This window comes from Syzygium oleosum, unplaced genomic scaffold, assembly GCF_021117445.2.
Source record: "Syzygium oleosum isolate NSW1041296 unplaced genomic scaffold, Sole_v2.1 Sole_v2.42, whole genome shotgun sequence".
Classification (NCBI taxonomy): Eukaryota; Viridiplantae; Streptophyta; class Magnoliopsida; order Myrtales; family Myrtaceae; genus Syzygium; species Syzygium oleosum.
Window position 1 is genome coordinate 55,834 of NW_026607526.1, and position 25,126 is coordinate 80,959.

At 41.4% G+C, this 25,126-nt stretch overlaps 2 protein-coding genes and 1 pseudogene across 3 annotated transcripts; all 3 read left to right on the plus strand.

Moving 5' to 3' along the window:
- Positions 1 to 1,690: 1,690 nt before the first annotated feature.
- LOC115690441 (aldehyde dehydrogenase family 2 member C4-like) lies at positions 1,691 to 6,763 on the plus strand. 2 transcript variants are annotated; one of them, XM_030616775.2, is made up of 9 exons: positions 1,691 to 2,029; positions 2,453 to 2,595; positions 4,253 to 4,636; positions 4,994 to 5,083; positions 5,195 to 5,368; positions 5,698 to 5,835; positions 5,933 to 6,070; positions 6,179 to 6,240; positions 6,382 to 6,763. In XM_030616775.2, the coding sequence occupies exons 1-9, from the start codon at positions 1,879 to 1,881 to the stop codon at positions 6,653 to 6,655; spliced, it is 1,554 nt and encodes a 517-aa protein (XP_030472635.2). In that variant the 5' UTR covers positions 1,691 to 1,878; the 3' UTR covers positions 6,656 to 6,763. The 2 variants fall into 2 exon arrangements, with proteins under 2 accessions (XP_030472635.2, XP_056162216.1); XM_056306241.1 differs by lacking the exon at positions 4,994 to 5,083 and having other exon boundaries at positions 1,699 to 2,029.
- A 2,030-nt stretch (positions 6,764 to 8,793) lies between these two features.
- On the plus strand, positions 8,794 to 12,600 carry LOC130134638 (aldehyde dehydrogenase family 2 member C4-like; annotated as a pseudogene).
- A 929-nt stretch (positions 12,601 to 13,529) lies between these two features.
- On the plus strand, positions 13,530 to 24,772 carry LOC115690463 (DNA mismatch repair protein MSH7). Its single transcript, XM_030616802.2, has 17 exons — positions 13,530 to 13,854; positions 14,646 to 15,174; positions 15,512 to 15,607; positions 15,731 to 15,786; positions 16,055 to 16,121; positions 17,240 to 17,335; positions 17,833 to 17,964; positions 18,033 to 18,066; positions 18,241 to 18,288; positions 19,359 to 19,558; positions 19,651 to 19,777; positions 19,905 to 20,182; positions 20,493 to 20,687; positions 21,496 to 21,909; positions 22,999 to 23,095; positions 23,635 to 23,762; positions 24,198 to 24,772. Exons 1-17 carry the CDS (start codon positions 13,598 to 13,600, stop codon positions 24,675 to 24,677), a joined length of 3,234 nt encoding a protein of 1,077 aa, XP_030472662.2. The 5' UTR covers positions 13,530 to 13,597; the 3' UTR covers positions 24,678 to 24,772.
- The last annotated feature ends 354 nt before the right edge of the window (positions 24,773 to 25,126 follow it).

Below are 25,126 nucleotides of genomic sequence, written 5' to 3' on the forward strand. Positions count from 1 at the left end.
ATCATTATTGCACTTCATCTCCTCTTTGTCTCTCTTCACGACGGTTCACACGTGAAGAAGTCCCACTTACATTGCCATTCTCCTTTCGCGTTCAGAGAATCCAACGCCAATTAAGACTCGGCATAATAAAACAAAAGAAAGGGCCTCACTATTTGCAATAAATGAAGGCAGCAATTTTGGACTTTCCCTTTTGCAGCTGCACGCTTCCTTCCGGCCGCATTCTTCGTCTTGAGCGGCGCTCGCTACAGTTATTCGATTTAATTCGGACCGTGTTTGTTCATCGATTTTAAATTCGAGACATATTTTTAACATTTCTCTAGCTTATGGAGCTTAGTGCTTAATATGTAAATCTAGAGAATAGAATCACGTTCACGTGACCTTTGAGCAAAGTCTCACCCATATAAGTACCAACAGTATAATGGGTCCATTCACGTCAAATGCATATATCTTCCTACCAATTATGTTGCACATCGAAGGTCTTAAACTCTTAACATAGGCAATCGAAGGGTTCCGAGTGATTTAACTTGGACCTGGCTAGCATAACGGCGGGCACCGTCACGGGCAAATTGTAACGGTGCAAGCTGGACCGCATGTTTTATTTTGCAAAAGGATGGACAACCCCGTATGGGATGGGCAACCGAGTGGAGAGAAAATATTAAATACGTGTTGAATTTACTCGAGCCCACTTATCAGTTGCCACGTGTACATGACTACTGGCCCCACGTCTGATTCCATCTTTTTCATTCATCTGCACCACTCACGCTCCTGCTCTACTGTCTCTTCTCTCGCTTCAATTTCTTCTTCTTCCTCTCCTCCTTGATCTCTCTCCCACGACACTCTCCAGCAAAGGCAGCAACATCCTCAATTCCTCCAGCGACTTTGGGCAACTGGGCCTCTGCCTTCTCCGCCTTCTCCCCCCCGGTCTGCGCCATCCTCTTCGTCCCCGCCATCACCAACGCTGCCTTCTTGCTACTCAAGCTCTTGAGCACAGGCTCTCGCCTGTCGACCCTCCTGCCCACAACTCCACCCCTCGAATGCTCCCCGTCCTCGAGCCCGACCTCTTCTCCTTCTGACGCCGCCCTCGCCGTGCACAGCATCGCCGCCCGGATCCTCGATTACTCAGTCTCGATCTTGAGGAAATTACTGGCCAGCGCTCTTTTTTCTGCATTTATTTTTGCTGTTCTTTTTCCGAGTTCTTGTCGAGCTATTCAAGCCAGGGGAAATACATATGGTTTTGCTTTCTTTCTTTCTGTAAAATTCTGAGATCGTACAAGTCTATTAGAATACGATTTTTTTGAGCTGGGAGATCAAGAAGGAAAGAAGCTGTGTTTTTTCTCTTTTCGAGTTCGTTGGCATGATTGAAATGGAAAAAGGTGAGGGAAGTGTGTTTCTTCTTCTTCTTGGTCAGTAAAGAATAGTTTCATTTCGACACTCTGAAGTTGCGACTGCCTCGAGATCTCTGTTTTATGTTTCCTGTTTTTCATTCATTTATTTCTTTAATTTCCATAGAGAGAAGAGAAAGAGAGTAGCGGGAATACAGCAGAGCAGAGCAGAGCGTCAGACGTGGGGCTCCCGGTGCCTTTTCACCGGGGGGATCCTTATTAATATTCCAAGGAGACCGGACAAGCAAGTTGCCCGGTTTCCTTAGCAAAATATGTGGCGCAGACCATGCCGACGGTGCCGTCTGCTTATGGTTTTCCTTTGACAAAAGATCGGGGAGACTAGATTAATCATGTAGGATGACTGATTTTTTCTCTCGTCGCCTATAACCAATAAATATATAACGCTAAAGAAGTGTTTCTTCCCAAGCTACTCCTACGTATTGCGAGAAGGAAAACGACTACCTATCATATAAAAGAGGCCCTCCCTCCTGTGCCAATGACGCAAGAGATTCTGAGTGCAGAGAAGAGAGAGATGGCAGAGAACCGGAGCGATGCGAACGGAAGTCTGAAGACTTACGATGATCATGTCCCGGAGATTAAGTTCACCAAGCTCTTCATCAATGGCGAGTTCGTCGATTCCGTCAAAGGTAGAAATCGCCAGCTTCTCGTCGGGTCTTTGCACTTCCTCGATGAGGATTCGTTTCTTGGCTTTTCATGTTTCCCCCCACACTCTTCTCTCAGACAGATGTTGCTCGTCAAGATCTGTTCTTGCTTAGCTTACACTCGTTCGCAGGAAGGAAACAGAGTAGAGTTGCGCCGTAAAACAAACAGTTCTGTAGTTTCTCTTTCAAGCAGTTCTCTTTTTGATGAGTACAGTTCATTGCTCTGTTCGGAAGTACAGAAAACAGAGTATGTGAAGGAAAAAGGGCTATCTGAATCAAGATTGATCTTGAGAGAGTCTTTACCCTCGCAGTCCTAACAAAGCCTCGTTCTTGTTGGTTTCTTCTTCTTCTTCTTCTTCTTCTTCTTGGGTTTCTAATTTGTTATGGCGATTGAAACTGGATGAACAGGGAGGACATTGGAGACGGTAGATCCAAGAAATTTACAAGTGACGGCGAGAGTTGCAGAGGGAGACAAAGAGGACGTGGATTTGGCCGTGGAAGCTGCTCGCCAAGCATTCGACCACGGCCCTTGGCCGCGCATGCCCGGCTACGTACGCCCCTCCCTCCCTTTTTTATCTTCTTTTTCCATCAAATTAAAAAGATGATACCACTAAAAAAATTAATTCATAAATTACCTTATGAATCTAATTTTATCGGTTCGACCAAAAAAAAAAAAATAATTTTATCGAAATGACTACAGTCATTTCTTGCCTCGAGCTCGTGAGCCAGGCAACCGGTTAGAAGTTAGAATTCGACGCATCATTTAGTAAATTGATTTTAGTGATTGATCGTGTGATGTTTGTCTTTGATCTCTATTTTCATTAAAGAATCGTTGACGGGTTCGAGCGTACTCTTGAAGCTAAGAAAGAAAAATGACGGGTGACTAACATGTAAAATCTTCACAAGTCGAGCGTAAAGTGCGGTGTCCCAATGCTTGCCCTCGAGGTCATGAGCGGAATTTTCTGGCTTTCTAGGGGAAAAAGATAATACCCGTTCTAGATATCCCAAAAACGTCAGGCAGCACGTCACCTAGCAATGACACGTGAAGAGCACCAAATAATAAGAATAGAAAGATTCGAAACTCAAACAAAAAAATTCGATTGAGATAGGTATAATGCGAATCGTACTATTAGATGATACATCTAACGGATACGATAGTATGGTATATTTTTCGGTTCAGTTTCTCCTCCTCCCTCCCCAATCATATGAAGACTTTGTTATAAATAATGACAGCGTGTAACATTGTCTTTTCACACAATTAGCAGAAAAGCACACATAACAAAACCCAAGACAATTTTCTAAGGTCCATAACTTGTGATTTGTTAATACTATCTTGATTGATACACCTCCTAATTCAACACCCAATTAAAGATATAAATTTTTTTGGTGGGGGTACTTTTGGTGGGCCGAACATGATCCCCCGCAAAACGCTAACCTCACAAGATTGGGGAAAAGGACAGAACTATTTTTTTTTTTAAATTTCTCAAAATCGTATTTTAATTGCATCTTCTCGGCCATGATAATGATGGAGATAAGATTATTTTATGTCTTTTTCCTACTTGCTTGTCTTTTTGAAATCACTAAATTGGGGGGGCCCACTCACATCACATCTGCATTATTGAACACTTCATTGTAATTATGTTGAAGAAGATTCTTCAATCAATCATAGAAGCTAGAGCACATAATCAACTTGAATGATCTATCGAATATATTCCCAAAGCTGCAGAAGTACAGTTTTTCTTGACTACTAGTTATTATAGACAACATGTGTTTTAGTCCATTTTTGCTAGGAACATATGCTTTTGATTCATTTTCTTGCATCTAGAGAAGCATACATGAAGATACATATCTAGTGTTATCGCAATAGAAAATGCTAGACAAATCGGTTTACAAAACGATGTGTCAACTGTATAGGTTCTTGAACGTGGCTCATTTGTTTAAAAGGCCACTTATAGTTTGAGACAACTTGAATGAGTGTAGCATTGTTCGATTTCAGTTAGTAATACAAGTCCTTTCTTTTGTTTTTTTTTTCTTTTAATTTTCGTTTCATAATCATAACAATCTAGTGCCAAAAGAATAAACAGATGGCGAAATATATGTAGTTCTATCTAAACCTCCAACACATAGTTTAGCCACATTTCATTCTAAATTCTAATGATCATGTATTTTGATTTTTATGTGACATGTGTTTATAAATTTCATCACTAGCAAAGGGGAAGGATCATGTCAAAATTCGCGGTCTTAATCGAAGAGAACATAGACGAATTGGCAGCTTTGGACACTATAAATGGTGGGAAGCTATTCAGCTTCTCCAAGGCCATGGAAATCCCTTACGCTGTCGCGTCGCTCAGGTACTATGCCGGTGCAGCGGACAAGATCCATGGCGAGGTACTGAAAATGTCGCGTGACCTTCACGGGTACACGCTGCGGGAGCCGATTGGCGTGGTCGGGCACATCATCCCTTGGAACGGCCCTGCCACCATGTTCATGATGAAGGTTGCGCCGGCACTTGCGGCAGGCTGCACCATGGTTGTGAAGCCCGCCGAGCAAACCCCTCTATCGGCTCTCTTTTACGCTCACTTGGCTAAGAAGGTACGTCGTTCCAAGTCAAAAAAATTAATTTGTGAGAGAATAAGTCATTTTTCTAGCATATAATTGTACTAATAAGTATGTCTTAATTACTAAGAATTAGTTTCACTAGACAAAATGAAAGAATTTTCATTCGTTAGTCTAGAAGTGATGGTTAAGCTTTATAGTAATAATGTTCCACAGGTTTTTAATCAAACTTTCGAAGACAGCAATATAAGAGCAAGTGAAAACATAATACTGAACATAATTTATGCCATGTGAAAGTTGCTCCTAAAAACAGTTTTCAGAAAAAAATGAGGCTATACCAGGAAATTGTTCAGGTAATTTTTCTGCCTAAAATTTTGGTTTGCTTTGTATCAGGCCGGTGTTCCCGATGGAGTGATCAATGTCGTAAACGGTTTTGGACCAACAGCCGGTGCGGCGATAAGCGGTCATATGGACATTGATATGGTGCGATTCTGAATACTTTCTTTGGAATGACATAACATCAGTTGAACTTAGTATAGATGTGCTCGTCGACTTTTAGCTTTTGACCGATGCAGCATGAAAACTTCACTTCAGGTCAGTTTTACGGGGTCAACGGAAGTAGGACGCATCGTGATGCAGGCCGCGGCGACGAGCAATTTGAAACAAGTGTCGCTTGAATTAGGCGGTAAATCGCCTATTATGGTCTTTGATGATGCTGATTTAGATTCCGCTACTGATCTTGCTCTGACGGGTATCCTCGTTAACAAGGTACGGTGTTTGAACTTTTTATGGGATTTGCGAAGACAAAGATAAGCTCCGAATGACCCACCTGCGCATGGTCGAGTTGGTGGGTGCTTTCCTTCCCTCTTTAGAGGTTCTGGGTTCGAATCCCCGCTCGGTTCCGTAATTTAAGTGGGGGGCCCTGGCGGTGGGTTGTTGGGCTAGTCTCCCCCGAGATATAGGTGCCTCGATTACCCGTGCGGGCTCGTCCCCGGGGAATGGTGGCGGATCTTCGGTCACCAAAAAAAAAAAAAAAAGATAAGCTCCGAATGATACTCGAAAATGTGATGGTTTATCGATTCAACTCTCTGTTTCAGGGAGAAGTATGCGTTGCGGGATCTCGTGTCTACGTTCAAGAAGGGATCTATGAAGAGTTCGAGAAGAAGATAGTGGCGAAGGCAAAGGCTTGGTCAGTTGGTGACCCGTTTGATCCGAATGTCCGTCAAGGACCGCAGGTAAGAACGAACACTAGCAAGTAGCAAGAACCTGCTAGATTTTGCGATAAAGCATATGGTTGACAATTAGCCTGACACGAATAACGATAAATCCTAGGCCAGTAAGGAACAGTTTGAGAAGATACTTTCTTACATCGAGCATGGAAAGAGAGAAGGAGCCACGCTTTTGACCGGGGGCGCACCTCTGGGCACCAAAGGGTACTACATTCAGCCAACAATCTTCACAAATGTTACGGTACGCTATCAATCCAGTGCACATTCCGTTAAGAACATGAACCTTTGTTGAAGAGTAGCTAAACTTCCGTCTGTTCTGCATTTTCGTCTAATTCTCTCCCTTCATCAGGAGGACAATGTGATCGTGAAGGACGAGATTTTCGGCCCCGTCATGTCGCTCATGAAATTCAAGTGAGTACAACCCGCTATTGGTCCCCGAAACTATCTACCCCGGTTCTGATGCAATTGAGCAAGCCCTATTGTAGCTAAAACAAACATAGAGAAATATCAAAGTATATTGTGCCGCATTCAACATTTTACAACGGATTGCAGGACTACAGAGGAGGTGATCAAGAGGGCCAACGACACGAGGTATGGTCTAGCGGCGGGGATTCTAACCAAGAACATAGATCTAGTGAACACGGTCTCGAGGTCAATCCGAGCGGGCACCATCTGGATAAACTGCTACCTTGCATTTGACAACGACTGTCCTTTTGGCGGCTACAAGATGAGCGGCTTCGGCAAAGATTATGGTTTGGACGCCCTCCACAAATACTTACATGTTAAGTCTGTTGTGACCCCTATTTATAACTCTCCCTGGCTTTGAGAGAATTTTACGAGGGGAAAAACTTGGCATCATATGATGGCTCAAATAATGTATAATTAAGGGTGTATTTGTTTGTGTGAAAGTATTTTCCGTGAATTAGTTTATGAACTTTCGAGCCTTTGAAATGCTAAAACTGATCGGTTAACGGAAAATCATTTACGGTAAAAAAAAGCATGCATACTTAAAGTTAGGAAAATAAAATCCAATCTGAAAAGGGGAAAGCATTTTCCTAGAAAATGAGTTCTTGAAAACTGTTTTCCTTCATCACGAAGTTTTCTCAAAATCAAACATGATTATAAGGTATAGTTTACAAGTAACAAAATGCAGATCGTTTTGGTACCCACATGATGTTAACGGGTTTATGCTACAAAACGGGCAGCATTTGTGCGCAATTTCTTTGTTGTCTATCCTCAAGAGTTTTCATTATACTAACATATATTTATAATATTTTTGTCTAAGCAGTCATCTAATCTAATATAAATTATGTAATTAAAGCCAAGGCTAGAGGTTATCAGTGTATATGGGCTGCAAGGTTTTCTCAAACTTACATCATATCATATCCATACACCCGTTGAAAGGTTTGTTTGAAATCACATCGCATTGATTGGGGAAAATTTTCGAATAAGAACTTGAAGTTGAGTCATTCTCTCAAAAGCATGTACATAGTGGATATTGTCTCAAATGAGAATTCAAATTCGCCGGCCGACCAAATCTTAGCTGGCAGCTTTTTCCAACTACTAGAGCAGTGACAATTTTGTCTAAGGTTGCGTTTATTTCGCCAAGGCCCTGGACATCCCCACTTTGTGCCCTTACTTGGAAACTTTCCCATTGATTATGGCCATCTACGATAGCAAATCTTGCAAAACATGAAAAAACTTTTCCAAGCATATTCGCTCCCTTGGGCATAATTAGTTTAAGAATGAGAAGCTAATCACATTGTTATACAGCCGGCGTAAGGAAATCAGGAAAATTACCACAAAAGTCCTAAACCTATTGTAATTGTGCCAATTCAATCCTAAATTTTTTTTTGGTCAATTGAGCCCTAAACCTTTTGCAATTGTATCAATTCAGTCCATCCAGCCACTTTTGGCCAGCTGGCGCTGACGTGGACGCCGGACGGCTAACATGGCAATATTTTAATATATTTTTATTTTTTTTGAATTTTTTTCCTTTCTCTTTTTTTTTTTCTTTTCCTTCTCCCCCTTGGCCGGACCGGCCAGGGGGAGGCTCGCCAGCGAGGTGACCTCGCAGGGCACTGGGGACTGGCAAGGGCGAGCCTCGCCCAGCTCCGGCGAGGGCGAAGCTCGCCATGGCTGGGTGAGCTCAACCTCACCATGGCTGGGCAAGCTCAACCTCGCCCAGATCTGGCGAGGTCGAGCCTCTCCATGGTTGTGCGACGGTGAGGCTCGCCCTCACTAGCACTGCCGAGGGCAGAGCTTGAAATTTTTGTTATTTTTTTCCTTTCTCTATTTTTTTTTGCCTTTCCTTCTTCCCTCGATCCGGTGGCCGGACCGGCCAGGGCCTAGGGCTTGCAAGACCTCGCCGACCACTGAGGAGGCTCGCCCTCGCCCACAGCCATGGCGAAGCTCGACCTCGCCAAATTTGGGCGAGGTCGAGCTGGCCCAACGGCGGCAAGGGCGGAGTTCGCCCAGCCATGGTGAGCTTTGCCCTCGCCAGAGTTGGGCGAGGCTCGCCCTCACTAGTGCCGGCGAGGGCAAGCCTCCCCCTGGCCCGTCCGGCCAAGGGGAAGAAGGAAAAGAAAAAAATAAAAAGAGAAAGGAAAAAATATAAAAAATTTTCAAAAAAATATTCAAATATTGCCACGTCAGCTGGCCGGCGTCCACGTCAGCGCCGCCCGGCCGGATGGACTGAATTGGCACAATTGCAAAAGATTTAGGACTGAATTGGCTAAAAAAAATGGGTTTATGACTGAATTGGCACAATTGCAATAGCTTTAAAATTTTTTTGGTAATTTTCCCTAAGGAAATCATATACAATATCTCTATCTATATTCGGGTGTTAGCTAGAGAAAAAGATGCCTTTGCTAAAAACGCCAAATCGAAGAAGCACCAGTCCACGAGTATAAGAATTCCACCCCTCTCCAGAACGAACAAGAGACCTCGGACGCATTTATTGTAATGGCAGATCAGCACAGCAACTATAATGGAAGCGCGAAGCCTCGCGAAGCCCGGGCGCGCGCATGTTCCGGAGATCAAGTTCACCAAGCTCTTCATCAATGGCCGATTCGTCAACTCCGTGAAAGGTGGTTGGATTTCCATCTCTTCATCGTTCTTCGGTCCCTCTCTGTAAAGTTTTCTCGAGAGCTCTTTAGTCGCTAGACATAAAGTGCTGTTGATAATGAAAACTTTTCTCATTGAATCAATACACAAATTATCATGTTTAGAAAAATATTTTTCAAATCATTCATTTTCCGTAAAATAAACGAGACTTGAATGTAAGTTGTCGTGTGAACTTTATATAAGAGGTCTACAAATGGAAGAGCTCGGCACCATATTCATCCATACGATGTTGTTTCCCTTTTGGGTTGGACCCATTTTTGACTTATCTAAATTCGACCCATCCGTTTGACAAGTACGGACGGATTACAAATCTTGATTCAAATTGTGTTCTTAAGAAAGAAAGTACTTTAGATGAATTGCGCATATGACATTCGTTATGCATTTTTTTGGTCAGAATGCCAGTCCGGAAAAGTGAGTTACTTATTTTAATTATATGAATATCTTCTAGAACCACAGAGCCTGAGTGTTCTAAAACTAACATATCTATCATCAAACACGAAAGGGAAAATGGTGACAAGTTAGGAGACAAGTTGTACGCGGCGAGTCACTTGTTCTTTTGAATACTACTACTCCGTAAACAGAAGTTTTCACTTGAGGTATTTCAATTTCGGGCACATCGTTACATAAAACTTGGCGCGATCCCACTCGAGTTTTGACTTGCAGCATCTTCCCTAGTTGATGATACAAGTGAGCTATTTCATTGGCCCGGGTACTAGATGAACGGTTCGATTGTGACAAGTGCATGTCTTTGGGTTCTTGTTTTCTTTTTCCCCTCGTTACGAATCAATAGGAAGGACTTTCGAGACGATCGATCCAAGAACAGAAGAGGTGATAGCGAGAGTTGCAGAAGGTGACGAGGAAGATGTTGATTTGGCTGTCAAAGCGGCTCGAGAAGCCTTTGATCATGGTCCATGGCCTCGCATGTCCGGCTACGTAAGTGCCTTGTATCTTCATATTGCTGTTCTAACTATAGCACACATCATACAAAATGTGGGCTCGTCTTTATTACGAAAAGAGAGATCCCCTGCCAGTATCACACATAATGTCTGTATAGACTCATCAACAGCTATCTTTGATTGTTCATGTCTATTTATGGGTCACTTGTACTCGTGTCATGACCAGGAAAGGGGACGGATCATGCCAAGATTCGCAGACTTGATCGACGATAACATAGAAGAACTGGCCGCTCTGGACACTATTGATGCCGGCAAGCTGTTTTCCTGGGGCAAGACCTTGGACATTCCCCGTGCCGCCTCGCTGCTGAGGTACTATGCGGGTGCCGCAGGTAAAGTCCAGGGGGAGGTGCTGAAGATGAAGAGCGAGCTCCACGCGTTCACGCTGAGCTAGCCCATCGGTGTGGTCGGGCACATCATACCATGGAACTTCCCGAGCAACATGTTCTCCATGAAAGTCAGCCCCGCGCTGGCCGCGGGTTGCACCATGGTCGTGAAGCCCGCCGAGCAGACCCCACTGTCAGCCCTCTTTTATGCTCATCTAGCTAAAAAGGTAAAGCAACCATTTTCAGATACCTTGTTCTTTGCGTTTACATTTCAAGTTTGTGAGATTGGAAAGAAAGACATTGTTGAGTTTTCCAGCAGAACACAATATCAAACCCAGTTGTCACATAGTTTTTCTCTTAAAAGCTTTTTGATCAGTCAGGTCAGAACCGCTATGTATGTGTTCCTCTAGATTTCTTCTATCTTTGGGAAGGCAGTAGAAGCAGGTCCTCCCTCCCTCTCTGTCTTCTTCTCGCCGCTTTTCTCGTCCATCCTGCCCTGCGCTGCTTACAAATTCAGTTGCAGTTATCTAAGCGTCTGTGAGTGTTGGGGGCTGGGGTACATATTCTCCTTATCTCGCAGCACCTTCTAGGAATTCCTACCCACCTCTTAGAGAGGGGAATATTTGGCATGAAGCTATTGCATTCGGGTTTTCCATAACCAAAATGAAAGAAAGTCAATCTAGTCCTGCAATTGCGGTCCAAATGTGAAGCTGAGGCAAAGACATCTTCTCTTGGAGATTGACAATCGCAAGGCAATTCTTAGAAGTGCGCTTTGTATTCCTAGACTAACAGAGGGAATGCTGATTCTGCTAGATTGGATTCTTTTGCTTCCATCTTTTGATTTTGGAACTAAACTCTACACCAAGACCTATTACATTCAATTCCATTAAAGTCTTATTCGTAATGTGTTGACTTTTGAGGGTTTCTTTCGTCGTTTTGCTGATCAGGCCGGTTTTCCGGACGGGGTGATCAATGTTGTAACCGGTTTCGGATCAACAGCCGGTGCAGCTATTACCAATCATATGGACATTGATATGGTAAATTCCTAGTTCTAATCTTATGGATGCTATCTGTCCCTAATAGTCTGTGATCGATAAAATGCGAGTAAAACTACGATGACCATTCTTTTGTTTTGTTTCGGATTTGAACCTTCAATTATCTGTCTCGAAAACATAAAGGTCAGCTTCACGGGATCCACGGAAGTTGGGTGCCTAGTAATGCAGGCGGCGGCTACGAGCAATTTAAAGCCGGTGTCACTTGAATTGGGGGGGAAATCACCTCTTCTGGTCTTCGATGATGCCGATGTAGATACAGCTACTGCTATCGCTCTCCTCGGAGTACTTTACAGCAAAGTAAGCTGCTTAAGACTATGCCTCCAAGTAAGATATATCGTAGTCCAATGAGTGATAAGTAGAGAGAGCTCACGGTTTAACTCTCTGACTTCAGGGAGAAATATGTGTTGCGGGGTCTCGTGTTTATGTCCAAGAAGGGATCTACCAGGTGTTCGAGATGAAGCTGGTAGAGAAGGCGAAAAATTGGCCGATCTGCTATCCTTTTGATCCAAATTCCCGTCAAGGACGCCAGGTTAGAGCTGGAATATATAAGCAAAAGACACTTTAAGTCGATGGAACTGAAATAGCCAGCATCGAATGAGCGACATTATGTGAATGATCACTTACGATTTAACGATTGGCGCAGGTCGACAAGAAGCAGTTCGAGAAAATACTTTCATACATTGAACACGGAAAGAGAGAAGGAGCCACCCTTTTGACAGGGGTGAGCCTCTGGACACAAAAGGGCATTACATTCAGCCGACGATTTTCGCCAATGTCCAGGTAAAAATTCCGATCTCTTTTCACAGAGAAACATTATAAAAAAAAAGGATTTTAAGTTCCGATTCGCGCTTTTGTCATCTTCTCGGAAAACATCAGGAGAATATGCCAATTGCGAAGGATGAAATTTTCGGACCCGTGATGTCGCTCATGAAGTTCAAGTGAGTATATACTCTGTAACCCCTTAGACATTTGGGTTATCTGTTCTGATGCAAGTGAACAACAAACATTTAGCTGATGAAAGAACTGACCAAGTACAGGACTGCTGAAGAGGCAATACGGAGAGCCAACAGCACCAAGTACGGCCTCGCGGCGGGAATTTTGACAAAGGACATTAACGTGGCGAACACCGTCTCGCGGTCGATCCGGGCAGGGATCATCTGGATCAATTGCTACTTCGCGTTCGACAACGACCTGCTTTACGGAGGGTGCAAGATGAGCGGCTTCGGAAGGGACATGGGCTTGGAAGCTCTTCACAAGTATCTTCACGTCAAGTCTGTTGTCACTCCCATCTTCAACTCTCCTTGGCTCTGAAAATTTGAAAGGACTCAGTTTGATAAGTTCATCCTTGAGGACTTGAATAGTATGGAGTTGTAGAATCATTTATGGACCTGCACAATCTCATGGGTAAGTTGGCGGGAAATGTAAGGCGCAAGGGATCGAAAATAGAAGGAAATCGAAAGATAAAGGAGCCGCGAAGGTCGAAGGTGGGCTTTACAGGCCGCCGCACTGAATTATTTTGAGTGATATGTGTGTTTGTTTGCCTTGCTTAACGCATGAATTCGAACCGTCGTAAATGGGCATTCTTCTGAGATCACTTTCAAATTGGAGACCCGTGTGTGTCTCTCTCTATTAATCATCCGATGTGAGCGAGGTATGGCGACAACCGCCACAACCGATGGAGAACGGTCAAGTGCTCGCTCGGTGATACACAAAATCAACAAACGAGAAAAGCACTAAAAGTTTAACAAAGAAAAAGGGTTACTATCACGAAAATCCCAAATTTGTATATCTACTACCATAAAAAATCTCAAATTGACACACCTGTAACAAATATATCATCGTTAGTTTTCGTTGAATTTTACCGTCAAATTATCGAGTTAGATGACATGTGATACTTAATAGATGTATCAGTTTGGATTTTTACCCTCCGTTTGTCACATGTATATTGATTTGTGGTTTTTCATGGTAATTAATCTAATTTAACATAAACTAATGGAGGGTAAATTTATTGCGAGTGTACCGGTCTGGGTTTTTGGGTGGGGGTAAATTTGTCACAGGTATACCGGTCCGGGGTTTTTCGTGCTATTAACAAAAAAAAAAAAAAAATAAACACTAAAACCGGTTCGGTTTTATCCGGTCCAACACGGTCCGACCGGAGGGGCGCTGCCCTCGAAAAATCGGGGAGCGCTAAAATTGGCGCGCTCAAAGTTCCACTCTTTACTTTCCTCTTCTCACTCCTCTCTCTCTCTCTCTCTCTCTCTCTCTTCTTCTTCTTCTTCTTCCATTTCTGCGCCCAGAAACCTCAGCGATGCAGCGCCAGAAGTCCATCCTCTCCTTCCTCAGGCCCTCGTCGGACGGCCGGAGCTCCGGCGGCCTCCAGGGCGCCGCCGCCCCCGGCGATTGCGCGGCCGGCTCGTCCGCGGAGGTGCGCGGCACCGACACTCCGCCGGAGAAGGCGCCGCGCCAGGTCCTCCGGTCGGGCGGCGAGGACGGCGGTCCCTCCCTGTACTCCAGCATCATGCGCAAGTTCGTTAGGGTCGACGGCGAGGAGAGGACGAGCGATCGGTGCGTTTTCCCTATCCATCGGGGAAATGACGGGGATGTTTTGCTTGTTATTTTTTGGATGCTTTTTTCTATGTCGTCTGGTGCTTCTGCTTTGTTGTATTGCTTCTATTTTTCGTTTAATTTTAGCGAGCACTTTTGCTCGAAGCTGGGTTTCTGCTTGGATTAAGCTTGAGGAATAGCGTGGAGATGAATACGATGATATGCGTTACTCTTTTTTTCAGTTTGGTTGCTGTGTTCTGGCGAGAAAACCACATTGATAGAACTTAGCTAGATGTTAGTTTGATTTTGTGAAAATTTGCTTTTTAGTGATTGGCCTATGTTCAAGCTGTGTCATTGCGAAGCTACGGTCTCTCGATAAGCAATTTATTTTAGGCTTATGACGTGATACCTGCTTTAGCAATGCTGTAGGTTGAAATTCTTGTGATGTGCTAGTTCCTTCGCATCCCTTTGACTATGCCACATAATGTCAGAACCCATATGCTTGCATTGCATTCCAAGGAAGGTATTAAGTCTGCATAAGGCTCTTGTTTAGGAATGATCTAAGGCAAACAAACGCCATAACTCCTGTAACAAAAAACTTCTATGGATTTTTTCCTTTTGTGCCTGGCGAGGGCGTGTGTGGATAAGGGCTACTTTTATTTGTTCTCATCGGTTGTATTGATATTGATCCTGCGCATTGTGATGCCTCTATGTCCATCAACTGTCATACATATATAGATACTTGTTTTTTCCCTAATTAGCTTCTTTTTCTTTGTTGAGCTCCTTAAAAGTTGCGTTCTTATATTTTGCAGGAACAATTCGCAGTCGCACTATGGTACATCTAAGGCTTCCCCTTTATTTGATAAAGTCGGTGACCTCAGCGAACATCCTAGAACGGACAATGACTTCAAGTTCAACAAGAAGGTCGATCATGAATGTTTCATGGAAATTGAAAGTGATAGTGACATTCTTGGTCCCGAAACACCAGGTGTTCGACCCCTTGTGCCTCGATTTAAGCGAGTTCAAGAGGAAACTCCTAAGTTCGAGTCTAAACATGACTCATCCTCTTTCAATCCTGGCAAAAAGTTGAAAATTCTTCCCGACTCTATTTGCAAACCCTCAAATAAGAATGAGAAAGACACACAGGATCCTACAAGCAAATTTGAATGGCTTGATCCTTCTCGAATTAGGGATGGTAACAGAAGAAGACCTGATGATCCTCTCTATGACAAGCGGACGCTTTACATACCTCCTGAGGCTTTGAGCAAGATGTCAGCTAGTCAGAGACAATATTGGAGTGTTAAATGTCAATATATGGATGTTGTGCTTTTCTTTAAAGTGGTTAGTTTCTTCTGCTTCTCATACTACATTATTTAGATCATACTGTAGATTTCCAATTGGAGAACACTTCACTGAAAATTGATAATAAAAAAGAGTCATTGATATTTGTTTGGTGCATTAGGTGCATGTCAGGCAAGACATCTGTTCCACATAGGAAAAGTTATTTGTACTTTCCAATCTCTATGTGCTTCAAGTTCTGCCTAAGTTTTTGACATGTCTTGGGTCACTTAATCATCTTGTGCTATTGGATCAGAATTCACCCTCTAATTCTAGTAATGATTCAGCATATTTCTTTGGTCTCATATGTCTAAAAGGTATTGAATGCTTTTTGATGCAGGGAAAGTTTTATGAGCTGTATGAACTGGATGCAGACGTTGGTCACAAAGAGCTTGACTGGAAGATTACATTAAGTGGTGTTGGAAAATGTCGGCAGGTATTCTGGATGAATCTTTTAACTCATTTTAGATATATTGTGAACCGATTAGAAGTGCGCAATTTACTCAAGAAAGTAGTGAGCTTAATTTGATATATTCATTTTCTCTACCCTGCTAACCAGGTTGGAATCTCCGAGAGTGGAATCGACGATGCTGTTCAGAAACTGGTTGCTCGTGGGTAAGAAAATGGCCTACTTTCTATAATAATTATGTAGCCTAGTCAATTGCCCCAATTTTTCTTTATGGATAAAATATTAGGAGTTTGTGTTATTAGTGAGTTTTCTTTATCTGTTTCTGACATAGTCACCGTGTTGATAGGTTCTAGAATCCTCTTTACGTTATAATGGACTATTCTTTTTAGGATGAACACCTTTATCTGGTGCTGTGTTGCATGTCTACTTTTCCTGCATCAATGTATATTAGGTTTGCTGTGTCTGTTTTTGAAGATATAAAGTTGGACGAATGGAGCAAGTGGAGACATCTGCACAAGCAAAAGCCAGAGGTCCAAATTCTGTAAGTGTCCCGTTTCTCTTCTTTGCTTATGTTTTCAAATAAATGGTCTGTAACGTGGCCTTATTTGCTGTACTTGAGGATGATGAACTGATGGGACATATTGAAGGTTAGGAAGAATTCGTATCTATATTGGCCTTTTTTAACCATAGATTGGTTGCGATAATGCACTCTCCTTCACTGTATGCTCGATAAAATGGCTTAAGCATATGGGTTAGAGAATCCCATAGTTACTTCACTTGTTCATGGGATTTGTCTGCCTTCTATATACATATAGGTTCCTTTTACCCAATAAATTAGTCTCTTGGGTTGAACTCTCTGGGACGCATTAGAGCCAAGTCTTAATTTTCCATACCTCATATAATATTTCAGTTGGCATGTGGTTCTTGTCTGTTTTATTTCCCGTTTGCCAATTTCATATTTTGTTCTTCTTTTGGTCTGCACGTGAGAAGTGGTGGTAATCTGTCTCATATACATATAGTCTCTTTCTACCTAACAGTTTAAGTTGTTGAGTTGGAATTTTGACGATATGACAGTATATTCAAGAAGTGACAAGGACCTGAACTTTCTTCTGTTGCTCACCTCTTAATTCCATTCTTTTCTACTTCTTTTTTGCATTCTGCTATTAATTGGAAAGAAGCTTTCACCGAGTTTAGCCTTTGAAGAACGCATGATGTGCAAATTACGGGAATGCAAGTCAGATTGAAGGCACCGTTTGCTTCTTCAGGGCAAGAATATGTGATGATTTTGAAAAGCTTGTTGCCTTCACTAGGTGTTTTGCGCAGATGAATTAAAACTAGTGTTGTAGAAGAGTGAGATGTAAAATCTTCTAATGGATGCTCAGATAGTGAAGTGACTGGTTCATATGGATGGTGCACTGGTCTGTTGTTGTCATGCCTTCTGAGTAAGTTCTATGAGCTACTTACCACCTATTTGCCTACTACACCAGCTTGAGTGTGCTATTAGTTTTCGATATTCTCTTCTAGTCACGAGTTCTTGATGTCAAATCCATGAAGCATTTTCTATCTCTTACTTCGGGGCAAGGAGGTTCGATTTGGTGTGCTGCACTTCCTTTTACTTCAAGTGCTCACCTTAGTGTTTTACTGCATCACATGGATTAGGTAATTTCAAGAAAATTGGTTCATGTGATTACTCCATCAACCTCAGTGGATAGCAACATTGGCCCTGATGCTGTTCATCTTCTTGCAATAAAAGAGGTTAGTAATTGCTTGATGTAAAATTTTGTAACCTAGGTTGATGCATATGTGTTATCTTGTCTTGCTTTTGCTTGTTGCTTCTTAATCTTATTCCTTTGTTAGTAGTGGATACTCCCATGATTTGTTTCATTTGCACACCTCTATCGCTAGATGATATAAGCACTTCATAGTGCCATTGATGAAAACTGAAGCATAGAGGCAGACTTTTGCATTCACGCTTTCTCTGATATGTATGAATTGGGCATGAAGTCAACCTTTGCTAGTCGTAATGCATTTTATGTTAATCAATAACTTTCATCCCTGGAAACAATGTGGAGATGAGGCTCGTTATCAACAAAATGATTCTAAAGGTCCTCATCAGATAATGAAATTTATTTTGGTATGAAACAAAGTTGTTAGATAATTTGTCGATGGTAGTGTAGCTATTAAAATTTTCCCCGCACGTGAAATTGTGAGGTTGCTTCTAAAGTTGGTGTTCTTACCCTATTTTGTTTTAGGGGGAGCATGGACAAGATGGCAGTTCAATTGCCTATGGTTTTGCTTTCATTGATTGTGCTGCTCTGAAGTTTTGGGTTGGTTCCATTAATGATGATGCTTCTTGTGCTGCGTTGGGGGCTCTGTTGATGCAGGTACTCATTTCTGTCTTCTTATTCTCAGCATGTACTATATCACTCATTTAAACCAAATCTGGTTGCAGGTAGCACCCAAGGAAGTGATATATGAGAGCAGAAGTAAGCTCTCTCTCTCTTTTACAGTGTGTGTTTTTTTTTTCTTTGGCGGTAATGAGCTTTGTCAGTTTGCATTGGCACCTGCTAGGAGTGCCTTAATCTGTATTTTCCTCCTTGGGCTGGGAAGAGTTCAATTTATGTTATTAAACATGATGCGGAATTCTCTGAACATTACAGGTTTATCAAAAGAAGCATTGAAAGCAATCAGAAAGTACTCATTGACAGGTGAGAGATGGTGAACCTGACCTTTTGCTATTCAATTTCTCTACCCTTCTTAGTATAGATCTTAAAGCAATTTGACTTAAGATTTAGGACTTCAGTGTCCTGCTTGATTCCAATAATGTAGGTTCCTTAACATGTCAAAACCATTAGGCTCACAGGATTGAGCAGATCTCTGTCATCCATTTTGTATTTGTCCTATAATATTCTTGATGAAACTTACATTCCCCTATAGGCAGTATTGACTTATGTGTTTTACTTTCTGGAGCAAAAGTATGCTGAAAATGATTGCGGGATTCTTTATCACGTGAATCATAATAATAGTCTATGGCCGTCATTGGTTGTTTTCAAACTTTTGTGTGAGAAGCAAGCAAATATTGCTGAGGTATTTGATCCGATAAAAAGGCATGAGAAGTTGGATTGCATTAATGGGTGAGATAAACAAGCATTAGACTTGGAAGGCTGTTGAAATTTCTAGCATGACCTCTGTTAGTAAATGATCGTACTTTTACGTAAAATACTTGTATGTATGTTATTCATTGAAGTTCAGTTTCCCGCTCATTCACTCAACTAGCAAAAAAATACTTGTTCTTTTGGAGTAGACCGAACTATACACGAATAAAACACCTAGAGTGTTATACTCTGGTAAAATACTTTGATTTTGAACTAATTTCATGTCCTTTAAATTGTCCTTATTTTTATTTCATATTCATGGAAACAAGCATAGTATTCTTGTGATTTCTCATTAGATAGCACAACCCATTAAACAAAATTATTATATTAGATACGATATTAATACAAAATCTTGTATAAATAGCCCTAATATGAACAGTATAACTTGGTATGTGTATTTCTAACGGAGGGCATGATGTGTGCTTTCTGCGTGATAATTTATCACCTGTTATATTGGAAAAAAAATTTCTTCTGTATTGCTTTTTCTTTACTTGTTTCTGTCTTCCGAATTTCTCATCAGTCAAGTGTGAGATGGAACCACCAATGTTAATGCTCGCCTTAGCCTTGTAATGGTGAGGGGCATTACCATGCCTTCAATGTTTATGAAGGTTTTTATCTTGCAGGCAATATGGCAGTGCAACTGACTCCCGTAATGCCGGTTGCTGGTTTCCCAAATTCTTCTGATGTTATGAATTTGATTCAGTCAAAAGACTACTTCAAGAGGTGTTCCAGCTTGTCGAATTGTGCTCTTGATGGTGTAGTGCGACATGATGTTGCCTTATGTGCATTAGGTGGTCTTATCGATCATATGTCAAGGTTGATGGTAAGCCTGTTATCATGGCCATTTAACATGAAAAACTATAACCTTCTTATGCTTCTTTCTGAATGTTTACAACTCACGGTGTTGTCTTGCAGTTAGATGATGTTTTGAAAAATGGGGATATCACGCCTTATGAGGTGTATAAGGGTTGCCTCAGAATGGATGGGCAGACATTGGTGAATCTTGAGATTTTCAGCAACAGTGCGGATGGTGGTACATCAGGTAAGTAATTACTTCAGTGTAACATTCTATGTACTGCATTTCTGCACACAAAATGTACCACTCTTACATTTGTTTCGATCATTAATTTTAGTGTCTGCATTATACTTCTGATCTGCTTTCTTTTCAGGTACATTATACAAGTACCTTGACAACTGTACAACTTGCTCGGGGAAGCGTCTTTTAAGACACTGGATCTGTCATCCCCTCAAAGATGTAGAGAGCATTAATAATAGACTCAATGTCATTGACAGTCTAGCTGCACAACCGGAAGTAATGTCTCTTATTGCTCAAAATCTTCACAAACTGCCAGACTTAGAAAGGCTGCTTGGGAGGGTCAAGTCCAGCGTTCAGTTATCAGCCTCCTTGTTACTGCCGTTGGTTGGGCTAAAGTTACTAAAAAATTTGGTAAGTTGACGATGAGCTTTATAAGATTTTCTGTTTGGGGTGAACCTTGATTATTGGAAATTAGGTTGGTACATTGTATGGTAAACCGTACCCTCTGCTATATTTTAGGTCATTATTATACATGGTTAATGCCTAACCAGCTTAGTTAGTGTCTGTTGTCTTGACTCTCAGGCCTTATGGGCAAGAAGCTGGCTTAAATATTTTGGACTCCTTATCTTTTGTGTTGATAATGAAGAAACGAAAACAATCTCTTAATTGCTTTTCCACATTTTTCTAAACAGTTGATGCGTTGAATATATTATTTTGTCAGGTGAAATTGTTTGGGTCTCTTGTGAAAGGCATGCGGACTGCAGTGAATTTGCTAATGGTATTACAGGAAGAAAGGAACATAAGCTCATCTCTGTCAAAAGTCTTCAACATTCCACTTTTAGGCGGTAACAATGGGCTCGATAAGTATCTCACCCAATTTGAAGCAGCCATTGATAGTGATTTTCCAAAGTACCAGGTCCATCTCCTTCCGCTATCGTGCTTGTCTATGTTTGAAACTTTCCTTATAAGTGTGCACCTCACTATTATCTCAATTAATTTGGGAGACATGCCAAATGTTTCTTAATAGGATACATAATGTTTTGTATACACGAACTGTTTATATAGACAATCTAACAGCTGACTGATTAGTTAGTCATTTTTGAGGTTTGGTATGTTAGTGGGGTTTGCTGAATTGGAAAAAAGTGGTGTTCTATCAGATAATGTAGGCTAAATATATGAGTTGGAGATAAGCATACTTAAACCGCTGACATCTGCCACTGGAGAACCCATTGCCTCTCCGGCCCTCCCAGCTGTTTCTACCATATAGGCCAACAAGACAGAAGAAAATATCTAGTGAATTACTTATGTCCTCATACATCTACTTGAGTACTCGGTTTGGCCCATCCAATCTAAGGAATTCCTCAAGAGGGATTCTTTATTTTAATTGACATTAATTCCTAGATTTACTGTCTTGTCTTCGGAAAGGAACTTGCAATGGTCCATGGACCATATGCAATCACAACCATAAATTTGTTTATGGGACCCACATGATGAAGGGCTGTGATTGACACGATCCATATTGACCCAAGTCCAGACAAGTTTAGCCCTTTGTCTCCTCTCTTCCAGAGAAAAAAGACCTTTCTGCTTCTATGCTAGTAATTTGCTACTGGACTAATTGGTCTTTCGCAGTTTAACTTTATCAGATATACTTTTGGGGTATGTTCTGCAGAAACCATTTATGTTGCTCAAAATTGCTATCTTTTTCAAATTTGTGTTGACAACAGGACCATAATGTAACGGATTCAGATGCTGAAACACTTTCTATTCTGATTGAGTTATTTGTTGAGAAAGCCCCCGAATGGTCTGCTGTCATTCATGCCATCAACTGTATTGATGTATTGAGATCTTTTACACTCACTGCTACATCTTCACTTGGAGCTTCATCTCGACCTGTCATTTTGCCTCAATCAAAAACAATGTGCTTCAGCCCAGAGGCCAAGGGACCAATACTTAAGATTACAGGGCTATGGCATCCATTTGCCTTAGCTGAGAATGGAGGATTGCCAGTACCTAATGACATACTTCTCGGTGAAGATACAGATGGTTATCATCCTCATACATTGTTGTTGACTGGACCAAATATGGGTGGAAAATCAACACTTTTGAGGGCAACATGTCTTGCTGTTATACTTGCCCAGGTTAGTTATAGTACAAAGTTATATGTAATGCAAGAAAACTAATCGCTAGATGCTTTTGCATTTCCAAAGCTCTTTAGGTTGCTTTTGGTTTTTGGAAAAAGGTTTTCTTTTGTTTTGTTGGGAAACAGGAATTAAAATAACTATTTTTTGAGAACTTGGTAGAAGAAAATGAATATTCCTGAAGGATATCAAAATTGTGAAAATACCTTTCAAACACAATTCTTATGAGATGGAAAAAATTACAAAATTCAGTCTAATCTCAAATTTGGTTGAAAAAGAAAATCTAGTAGACACATAATTTATCTGTCACATAAAATATCATTCTCAAAACTCACGAGGTCCCCCATAAACGCAAGCATTGTTTTTTTTTTTTTCACCAATACACAAGTATATATGAAGCTTTTCCTTTTGTATCTTTTCCTCTTCATATAAGAGCTAGCTGCTCTTTCAATAGAACTTCGGTGTAGCTGAAGCCTTACTAAAGCTTCAAAGCTTCAGCAAGATACTACCTTGAATCTTTGAAATAGTCTTGGCAATTGTTCGAGGAGCTTAATAAAAGCTTCTTGAACCTTCAATGAAGCCTTTTGGAGCTCTATCAAATAAAGTGAAATTGTAGGCTGGACAGATCTGAACACACATCTGCATTTTCACTGAAAGTATGAAATATCTGATAGAAGAACAAAAGAAAGGAAGGGTAGCAATTAGGCAAACAATACATAAAATAAATTTAACACGATTGATTGCATTCTTTTCTGAATATTCGCAGAACAGTTGTGCTGAGATGAGTAGATCAAGAGGAAGAGACTAATGTTAAGTGAAAATAGCCTTTCCGTCCATGTTTTTAAGTCCTCACTTTAGGAGTACAACTGGACAAGACATGAAAAATAAGCTGTTCGAAGTCTTTAGTTATATTTTTTAAAAAGGTTTTTATATGTCTTTAGATGCAAACAATTTTAAGAAAGGTTAAAACATATTTTTAGAGCCTTAAGTCATTTCCAAATGAAAATGAAAATAGCAATCTGTGAGACTGTGACCTTAAAGTTCTGAATTCATTTTTCTTGATTCTTGATCTACCTTGTTGACTTGCAGTTGGGATGTTATGTTCCTTGTGAGAGGTGTATACTCTCCCCAGTTGACATCATCTTTACACGGCTCGGTGCCACTGATAGGATAATGGCTGGCGAGAGTAAGTTCCCTTCTAATGAAATATCAGTATCATCTGATTTTAACTTGTTATTTTTCAATCTACAAGTCTCGAAACAGCTTATGTGCTGGGTATGGCGAATCAGGGACTAAGTGGTACTTTGTGTGTGAGGCTATCGCACATATTCTTTCTTTCTTCCTTATGCCTTGCTAATGACATAAGTCAAGATACCTGCATCATAAATCTTTAGGGGAGTGGGCTTTCTCTCACTTCCTTGGGATGCCTGTGCCAATAAGAAATCGCGGAACCAGTCGGTTGGTGAGATCAAATCAACTTATTGAATTGAGAAATACTCATTGTGGATCCTCAGCATGTGATTTATACTCTCATGGTAAAAGTTGAGGAAGATTGAGCAGACTGATGGGTCTACTAACTAAATAGATTTTCCCCAGGATTGTGAATCAATAATTGTCGGTGGGACAAAAGAGCATATGACCAACAATTAACGACTCGTATTGCACTTTTTTGAATCTTCAAGGTTTTGTATCATAACTCTCTCTCTCTCTCTCTCTCCGCGACAGGTACCTTCTTTGTTGAGTGCACAGAAACAGCATCAGTTCTTCAAAATGCCACTGAAGATTCTCTTGTAATTCTTGATGAACTTGGTCGAGGGACAAGCACTTTTGATGGTTATGCCATTGCTTATGCTGTAAGACCTTGGCCTTGGGATTTTTTATTTTTCTATTATTTACTTCCAGTAATCTATTACTTAGGGTCTCCGCTCATTTTCATGAAATTTAAGAATTCTCTCCTGCCTTACGAGTGTCATGCATCGTAAAGCCTGTTCACCCATCATCCAGTACAGCTACGTATGCGGACTAAGCAATCTTTATCATCTGCGGCCATAACTAGTTCTAGATGAGTGCAAATCATATACTAGAGTTACAATCTCTTGCTATTAATCCCAAACTTGTGTGAATTTTTAAGCTAATAAGCTCCACGAGTTGCCTACCAACTTCTACCAGGATATGGATCTAAACTGCATTGTTCTGCAGACAAAGGGCTGCAAAATTCTTTGCAAAGAATCTTTGCTTCATACATATGTTATAGCCTTCACTCAGAACCATGGTAAATATCTCGTCAGGTATTCCGGCATCTTGTTGAGAAGGTTAATTGCCGGCTATTGTTTGCAACACACTACCACCCGCTGACAAAGGAATTTGGCTCTCATCCACGCGTTACCCTGCAACACATGGCCTGTGCTCTTAAGTCGAACTGTGGAAATCACTCCAAGAGCGACCAGGAGCTGGTTTTCCTCTACAAGCTTTCGTCCGGGGCATGTCCTGAGAGTTATGGCTTGCAAGTAGCTTGTATGGCTGGAATTCCGCAACAGGTGGTTGAATCTGCTTCGAAGGCTGGCCGACTTATGAAGATGTCGGTTGGCGGAAGTTTCAAATCAAGCGAGCAGAGGTTGGAGTTTTCGACCCTTCATGAAGAGTGGCTAAAGACACTACTATCTGTAGCACAAACTGGAGGGCATAATGTGGATGGCGATGAAGATGCTCTCGACACTTTCTTTTGCCTCTGGCACGAATTGAAGAGCCTGTACCCGTCTCCTAAGTAACCATGACTCGTGGGCTGGTGCTAATGTAAATTTTGTAAGTATGACCTTATGTGATTTATAACCATTCTCGTGAAGTGGATGAGCAAATTCGAGGATTTCGTGTTGTGGATTGGATAGTGATCTCAACTGCATTTCTTATAGCGTGGTCTGGCTCCGGATGAATAGTGCTTTTCCGACTGACCAGATTTACAGCTTTGTTAACGTACTCATGCTGGCGGAGCATAATTCACGTCACCTCTAACTATTAGTTTTCTCAGTGAAATTATGTCAAATTAGATTTGTTCGTTTTTTTTTTTGTGAATTGCTTTTGACCGGTTTACTTCTATGGTAAATACGAAATTTTCTTGTCTTGGATCAGGGTCAGGCACTGCGGTAATTCTACTTATTCTTATGTTAGGCGTTGCGGAGCGAATGTGCATAAGCACTTGTGTCCGTAATTGCAATGCTTA